The sequence below is a fragment of the Oreochromis aureus genome, linkage group 3 (assembly GCF_013358895.1).
Source record: "Oreochromis aureus strain Israel breed Guangdong linkage group 3, ZZ_aureus, whole genome shotgun sequence".
In the NCBI taxonomy this organism is placed as follows: domain Eukaryota; kingdom Metazoa; phylum Chordata; class Actinopteri; order Cichliformes; family Cichlidae; genus Oreochromis; species Oreochromis aureus.
In genome coordinates this window covers 56,532,528-56,541,206 of record NC_052944.1, presented here as the reverse complement: position 1 = coordinate 56,541,206, position 8,679 = coordinate 56,532,528, and the positions used below count along the sequence as shown (strand labels likewise).

General features: G+C 40.1%; 1 protein-coding gene across 1 annotated transcript; it reads right to left on the bottom strand.

Annotated features, from left to right (window-relative positions):
* Window positions 1-5,649: 5,649 nt before the first annotated feature.
* On the bottom strand, window positions 5,650-7,608 carry LOC116320886 (ladderlectin-like). Its single transcript, XM_039607774.1, has 7 exons — window positions 7,510-7,608; window positions 7,354-7,431; window positions 7,173-7,211; window positions 6,777-6,892; window positions 6,539-6,673; window positions 6,341-6,451; window positions 5,650-5,978 (listed from the first exon to the last, which is right to left on the bottom strand). Exons 2-6 carry the CDS (start codon window positions 7,412-7,414, stop codon window positions 6,350-6,352), a joined length of 453 nt encoding a protein of 150 aa, XP_039463708.1. The 5' UTR covers window positions 7,415-7,431; window positions 7,510-7,608; the 3' UTR covers window positions 5,650-5,978; window positions 6,341-6,349.
* Between the last annotated feature and the right edge of the window lie 1,071 nt (window positions 7,609-8,679).

Here is an 8,679-nt window from a genome sequence, read left to right as displayed (position 1 = left end):
AACATTTTGCAACTGTAGGTATGAAAAAGCATCTTAGCTATAAAGTTTCTCAGAAGTAGAGAGTTTCACCAAATTGCTAAAAACTGCATCTAGGAACTGTGGAAACATTTCAGAATAATATGTATTCACATAAAATTCTGAAGACATTGAATATGTCATCAACTAGAGTACTCAATATTGTTAATGGATTTAAAGAATCTTGAGAAATCTCTTTACACGAGGGACAAGGCAGAAAATCAAAAATAGATTCCATGATCTTAAAGACCTCAGGTGGCACTGCATTAAAAAGTTGGATGACTCTCTCATGGAAATCCTTGCATGGCTCAAGAATACTTCCAAAAAGGATTCTGTGTAAAGTTAATTTGCCATGCTAATGACAAATCTCTATCATTAATTGAAGTTTACTATGCAAAGAAGAAGACATATGTAACCCAAAATGCTTTTTCTGGGCCGGTGCTAAACTATATTACTATTTTTTTTTTTTATTGAATGAAAGAGAAGTTTGTTCTACAGAGGAATGACATGCCTCCATGTTTAACATGTGTCTTGTTTCCAAGACACATATGAGATACTTTGTGTCTTAAAGTTTTGCAGACTTAAATGAGTAGCTTTTGAGCCTGAAAAAGACTTTAAAACCTTATTCAAAAGAATCCTGTAATGATAACAAAATGGTTTCTGGAACATTGCCGAGGCTTAGGAACTTGCTTGAGATTATCTGATGGCTCGGTCTTAGCCAAGCAGCCCAAACAAACATCTTGGGTCTATTTGCACAGTTTTTTACCCACCAGACAAAGGAAGGAACTGAACCAAACGGTAGAAACCAGCAGGAAAAATCTAAAAATAAAGGTGTCCTATTGATACTGACTGGCTTGTAGGACTCACTGATACCCCACATAGCAGACAGGTCTGGCCCAAATCTGGTGTCAAGCCAGCACTGATAGCTGACTTCTGGCATGGTAAGAGGTATGTCATCCAGATATGGGCCAGGCCTGGCGTAAATGGTACTTTTTATGTGATAGCATGCCACATGTGGCCCAGGCTCATAGAAAACTGGTCTGGACCGTATATGGCATCAAGCTGGCACTTTTGACTGACATGTGTCATGGCAGGGTGTATGTCAACCAGATGTGGGCCAGGTCTGGCAATGATGGCACTATTTATGTTCTTATTTTACCTAGAAGACCCAAATGCCATGTTGGAATACTATACCGCTATGGTAGCCAACATTTCAAATGCAGGTTTGACAGGTTTGTGAGTGTACACTTTATCCAAAAAGTAGTGAGGGTTTACTCAAGTTTACCAGTGGTGGCTGTAGCTCAGGAGGTAGAGCAGGTCACCTATTGATCGGAAGGTTAGTGGTTCAATCCCTGGCTCCTCTGTTCTGCTTGCCAAGAATATAGTTAGGAAGCACTCAGTTTACAGAACGTGTGTGATTGGGTAAATATGGCATGTTATATTGGGTAATCTGGTAGAGTAGGAAAGGGCTATATAAGAATCAGTCCCTTTGACTGTCTGAACAGAGTTTGGTCATGTTTGTTTGGTGCTATCATGTTCTGGCACATGTTGTTATTACATGGCTTGATTAAGGTACACATTAGGCTGACATCTGGGGCCAGAGCTGAAACTGTTCTGGGCCAGCAGTGTGTCTGCAACTGGCCTTGTGGTAAACCAGATCTGGGCCACCAAAGGGCTGTCATTCTTTGCAGTATGTGGGCCACGTGTAAGCACATTGTGTGGGCCAGATCCGGACCATACCAATTTGCTATGTGGGTAGGAAGCTGAAAGGTAAGAAGGCTGTTGCAAGGTCATGGAACAAGACACGGAATGGATGAGCCTTCAATTCCACTTCCTCTATAACGATGACTTGCTCACTTTCTAGGTCAGGCATGGGGTTTTAGCCTCTGTTCTTTGGCACTTTATAATGCATTTGAATATTCAAGCTACGTATAAGATTGAGGGAAGTTTTCATGTTGAAAAACACCACAACTAGAAATCTATTTATCGGAAAGAAACTATCTAAACCTACCTGGTCATATGTCAAAATGTAATTGCCCCTCTCATTAAATCATGAGAATACTGGAATGATTTTTTGGAATGTTTCACTTTCCTTAGTTAAGGGCAGTGTTCATGATTCGACAATAAGAAGGAGACTAGGCAAAATGGAATCCATGGAAGTTTTCCAAGGCAAAAAACTACAAAATACAAAAACTTAAAATAAGTCACACTTTCACCACGTCTTCTTTAAGGATTTACGTTTTGGAAGCAAGACACGGAATTAACAGGAAATAATATCAATGAGGATCTTAGGCACTTTGTACAGCTTTCAAATAATTATTATCAAATGACTGTCATTCTATCCCTGCCATGGTATATTATTCCATTTTCATTTTATTCTTTGACTAGTTTTACACATGGCAATTATATTATTACAAGTCAGTAGTTAATTGGGCATGAGTGAGGGATCAGAGCAAGTGTGATTCAACAGAACCCTTTGTTAATAAAAAACAAACCTTCACGGAACCTTGTACAGCCCCAACCTGGAGGCAGGCCTCTGAGAATGATTCATTTGAGACCAAGGGGTCCAAAATGCCCCAGGGAGGTCTGTCATCCCATACAAAATAGTGCTTTCTGAAATAAGTGAGGGCCAAATCTGGAGGCCCGGGTAGTACAATTATGGGCTATGCAAACTGGCTTTAGGCAAATCAAAAATCATCTTCCTGGTGGGAAAGGAGTTGAAACAGCTGGTGGACACCAGAAGACAAGGAAAATGTGGCTGACTTGTGGAATATTTTAGGTACCTGACATGTACAGACAAGCAAAGTGGGCCTTTGTGTGCCCAAACGAGAAACATAGAATGGGTCTGCATTTGTTTCTACTTCCTCTATGAAATATAATGAAATATGTCGAAAGTTACCATTTCATGTTGGCGTCAACCTCAGTTATTCGACACTTGATCATAACAGTATATCACTTTTACTTATGGGAACTTTTATTTTCGACAGTTAAAAATGAGGAGATAGCTATAAAGCCCCAAGTCTTGTGAAATAATGTCTGAAGTGAAAATAATTTCAGAAGTTTTGAAAGATGTTCTTTGTTTAGAATGTTAGCAAGGCTGTTGGCTAATTGATGATACCATGATAATGAGTTTATCTGTCAGTCACAGACTTTAGATATGCTCTTCTTTGCTGTCTATATTATTTGCATTTTAATACTTAAATACTGGTGAGAAAACACAATCCATTTTGATATTTAAAAAACATACAATAAGGCCTTAAGTGTGATCACTTTACAATGATTTCTTTTAGTCTTCTTAACGTGACCCAATATACAAAAACCAGCAATGTCAGGTTCAGGGTAAGTACGTGACCCAAATGCAGGACTTCCCAAAAGAGGCTGTGTTTGTTCACAGTGGAGATGGTGAACAATAGCGTGACAGTTTCCAAAAATATGGCTTCCATTGTGGAGCTTGTGACTCCCACACAGTGCTCATGGTCTGTAGCGTGAATGGTGAAAACACCAACACTTGATATATACAGTAGCTCCACTCCTGTGACACACTCCCTACCAGGCTCTTGAAAAGACAAGATCAAGCAAAGATAGTTTCATCTCAGAGTCAGGGCTGTACTGACTAGTTAGCTCAGCCACACTATTAAGTAGTGGACCACTGATGGGGATGATCAGCGGCAGCCGGTGACTTGATGGACGACAGTTATGGCTGGCTTCAGGATGGGAAATCCTTCCAGCCTCATGATCATAGAATTGAATAGATAGAATAGAATAGAATAATCCTTTAATTGTCCCACAAGGGGAAATTTGGTTGTAACAGCAGCCAAAAAGACACTTATACAAACAAACAGTACACAGGACACAGAACAGAAACATACACAATTTTTCTTAAATATTTACATTAAGGACAAAATCATCAGAGATGATTAGAGACAGTAACGTGTTACACGTTACTGTAATCTGATTACTTTTTTCAAGTAACGAGTAACGTAAGGAATTAGGATTGCAAAAATAGGTCATTAAATTAATGTTACTTTCCCGTAAGCACGCTTCGTTACTGCATTATTAACCAGTGCTTTTGTTTGTGAGAGTGTCTCATGACAATGACGTAAGCGTGTGCAACATTCGTGGTTAACAGCTGTGTGCAGATCAACAATGGATAATATATCGAGTGCGGGAGCGAGTATGACTGTGCAGCGCTTAAAGCATGGAAGTACTGACCTTACTTTGAGTTTCATTCAGTAAAAAGAGACAAAAACTTTAACATCCACTGTTCACTGCGTGGGAAGAAAACTTCTTTTTACAGCGAAAAAAACCCCTAAACTTCCAAGCAATGTGAAATTCACAGAGAAACTGCCGGATCCTTCCACTGACATGACCGCTGCGGCACACCTGCACCAGGGAAAACCTCCACCCAGCCCACTCCTGCTAAACAGGTGAAAATAGATTTAAGAGCAACAGGACTTAGTGCTGCTGAGTCTTTGATTTTATTTTTTTGCTGCTGTCTTTTACTAAACACAGCAGGCTCTGGAGGTTTGCCCTGTGACAGGTGTGCCGCAGGTGTGCCATTTTACCACTGACATGCTAAAATCTAAAGAGGAGCAGATCAGACAGAGACTTACAATGCTTCCAGATGAGAATACTCTTCAAAAGGTGTATGAATTCACTGAGAAGGCTCATGTAGCACAGCATAGTCTAAGACTTGTACATGGAAGAAATGGAGAAGACGGCTTTGTTATCTACCCTGGAACACCACCAAGTCCTTGGTTCAGGTATGTGGATGACACCTAGCTGAAAATCAAATCTAAGGACATACCACAATTCATGGATCACATTAACTTGGTGGGCAAACACAGCAAATTCACCAGGGAGGATATGAAAAGTTGCAGGTTAGCCTTCTTAGACTGTGAGATTTCCATCAGTAATAGGGGACATTTAGAAGTTGATGTGTACCGTAAACCTACGCATACAGATCAGTATTTAAGATTTGACTCTCATCATCAACTGGACTTCCGGCCAGGGAAGCAGAAGAACATCACATCACCCAATTTCCTTCGGGGTCAACCTTCAGGATCAATAAAGTTTTATTGAATTGAATTGAATCAGGAAGGCCCTGAGTAAATGTGGTTATCCCAGCTGCACATCTGTCAAAGCTAGGAAGGCAACAAAAGAAAGCTCCAGGCCATCCAGGAGAGAAAGACAACTGTTGCGTAAGGAAAAACCCTTAGTGATCCCATATGTGTCAGGAGAATCGGAGCAGTTAAGACTCCTTTGCTCTAAACAGAATGTCACTTATGACTTTTAAACCCCAAAACACGCTGTGCCAAAAACTGGTCCATCTAATGAAACAGGTCCCCTAAAGTAAACAGAGTGATATAGTGTACACTGTTGAGTGCCAGGAGGATTGCCATGATTTTTATACATCAGGGAAACAAAACAACCGCTGGATAAGCAGATGGCTGTCTACGGAAGAGCTAACTCGTCAGGCCAGGACTCCATAAAGAAAAGATTTAATTTCTACATCATGTGAGGACAGAAATTTGAATTTGCATGAGGTATTTGGAAAATGGTGCATTTATACCTGGATGAATATGAATTTTTTGAAGTATTCCCATGAAAATGTGACAAAGACACACAGACCAGTTTGATTCAATGCTTAAAGGTTTAATAATGAAGATGATGTTCTTTCAGGAAAGTAAAGTGAAAGCTTAAAGCATTCTTGCCATTACACACTCATTAAAAGAGACAATCCAACTACAGGTTGCATCATTTTCAACTTATTCCTTATGTAGCGTTGCAGTGAACTAAAAGAAGTAAAGATGTAAGAAGAGAAACATTTTAAGCTGGATTTATGAGATTATTTGTTCCGAGGACCGGTGAACCAAGCCTTCATTCCAGAGATCGTCTGACTTTCCTGGCGCAGACAAATGGGTATCTGGCGTTACAGGGTATGTCATTCATACAGAGGTTTCCTGTAAGCACCAAAAATGAACATTAAGTGAAGCCATGATCACATGAACGTCTATGCTGACACAAATATTTAGTTTGCATAATAGCAGGAGCACCTGTCAATATTCATTTTGACTCTACTTTCACAGCACTATGTAAATGTGCTTTAAATTTAAAGACATGAAATACAGCAAGTCATTTTGTTCAATATGGTAAAAACCAAAGTTTGTCTTTGTTAAAAAATAAAATATAGAATTTATATTATATTCCTGTAAGTCGTTGCTATTTAGCACACCAAATGATAAGCATTTTTGAGAAAATGTGGATACTGTAACAGTTTTTGTTCCCCTCAAAATGAATTCATACACTTTGTTTTAGCTTTTACCTGTCCAATTCATATGCAGGCAGTTCTCTCTGCCCCGACATTGTTAGGCTCTCCTTGACACCAGTTTGCATATGTGAAACGGGTTCCATCAATCCAAAACCAATAACCCTCCTAGAAAACACAAAAAACAGAGAATAATGTCGATAGGCAGGCATATCTTCTAGCGTCGGAACTAATTTCTAATATTGAGTAGTGTACCTCTTGAGCATCTGAACCTCCAATCCATGTAGGGACATTATTACGAGCACCATTTAATATGACCCTCTGAATCGCTTGGTACTCTCCAAGGTTGCGCACAGATGCCAGATTTGCATTCAGGGCCTGACAGTGTCTCTATGGGGGAGAACAAAAGATCTAGTTTAAACCAAGTTTGGCATGAAAAGTATTAAAGGAGAGAGAGAATTAACAAATGCTAAATCAAAATCAATGTTTTTACCTGTGCCTGAGCCCAAGTCAGTTGATTGGGAAAGAACTGAAAGTATTGGTTTCCATATTTAGTCCAACCCCAGAAATCCCTGAAACATGTAGATCTCTTCTCTACAAGATGCTCTCCTGAGGACAAGCAAAGAATACTTAGATACTCAAACATCATTTTTACTATCTACAAAAAGTTGTAAATCTATCTATCTATCTATCTATCTATCTATCTATCTATCTATCTATCTATCTATCTATCTATCTATCTATCTATCTATCTATCTATCTATCTATCTATCTATCTATCTATCTATCTATCTATCTATCTATCAGCAACAAACTTAGCCGCATAAAAGTTAGGACATAGATGTGTTCTTCAGTATGACAATAATCTGAGAGGAAAATTGTTACCAACCTTGGGGATTTGATTCAGACCCATCCTTACCCACTTCATCTGGAAAAACCCGAAAAAAATATAATTTTGATAACTTTTACTGTTAAATTTCCATTTATAATATTCACATTATAAATAGTGTTTGTATTATTGAAGCACATATATGCATGTATACATATCTATATTACACTACAATACTCACTCGCAGCAGTGGTCAGAGCGATCATTGCACAAAGAAGTGCAGACACAGTCAGCAGCTTCATGGTGATAATTAGTATCTCTGTGAACAACAAAAGACCCAAAGTTATTGGCACTTCGTTAAACAAAGCACAGAAGAGAATCTGAGTTTTCAGCCAACCTTTTGTAGAATATCTTGTCTGTTCAGCACCAGTCAGTAGCTTCAGCCTTCCAAGGTTGGAACAAGGTGCTGAACAGCTCTGAGATCACTGCTTATATTCTGTTTCTTTGTAGTTTCAAAACAGGGAACTAACATTGAAAAAAAATGACACGTGTATTATGTGATTCATGCTGGCCAGACTTTTACTGCACTTCTTTCTTTCTCAACCAAAACCAAAATTATTGCCAAATGCTGACTACATCTTCCTGCTGCCCACTTAATTTTACATACTGACTTATTTGTGGGAACTAGTGCGTTAGCGCAGTTAGGTTGTTAACGTGTTGACGCCGTCCAGCCCCAAGCACGGTGTGATCCACGGTAACTTGTTAACGAAGATTTGCCCTGTTATGGCGTTAATGTCTTTTTAACGAGATTAAAATGCAGTAGACCAAATCATCCAGCAGGCCTACTACTAAGTAGGGGCCCTCATAGGAAAGCAAGAACTTGCGAACCTTGTTCCGCACTCTCTTGGTCCCTTTAATCAGATGCCACACTGCAGCGCCGACTTGATACTGAGCTTGGCAGATGTTCTTATCATACTGTCTCTTAGCACGCTCGACAGATTTCCCAAGAGCCTCCTGCTCCAGTTTCTGCTCCAGCCTTTCCCTGAGTTGCACCACATACTGTGGCTTTCTGAAGGGTAGCATTAAAACATTCCACCTGGCCATCGGACTGTGGGTGAAATGGCGTGGTGTGTGTCTTTTTGATTCCGAACAGTTCGCACATCCCCTGAACACAGCTGACTCAAAGTTGGTGCCCTGGTCACTATGCAGAGACTGTGGGGCTCCATATCTACACACCCACTCCGCAACAACCTTTTCTGCCACCGTGGGTGCTTGTTCATCAGGGACTGGATAAGCATCCACCCACTTGCTGAAATAGTCTTGTACCACCAATATGAACCGGTTATCAGATGCAACCGGTCTCTGTTTCGTTCAACGCCCCCATCAGATCGACTGCAATTCTTTCCATGGGGGCGCCGACACGTACCGTACCCATGGCTGCCTGGGCGGTTTTTAGGGGCTGCGCCCTTTCAGCACAACTGGTGCAAGTGCGGCACCACAGGGTCACATCATAAGATATTATAAGATAAGATGACCTTTATTAGTCCCACAGGTGGGAAATTTGTTT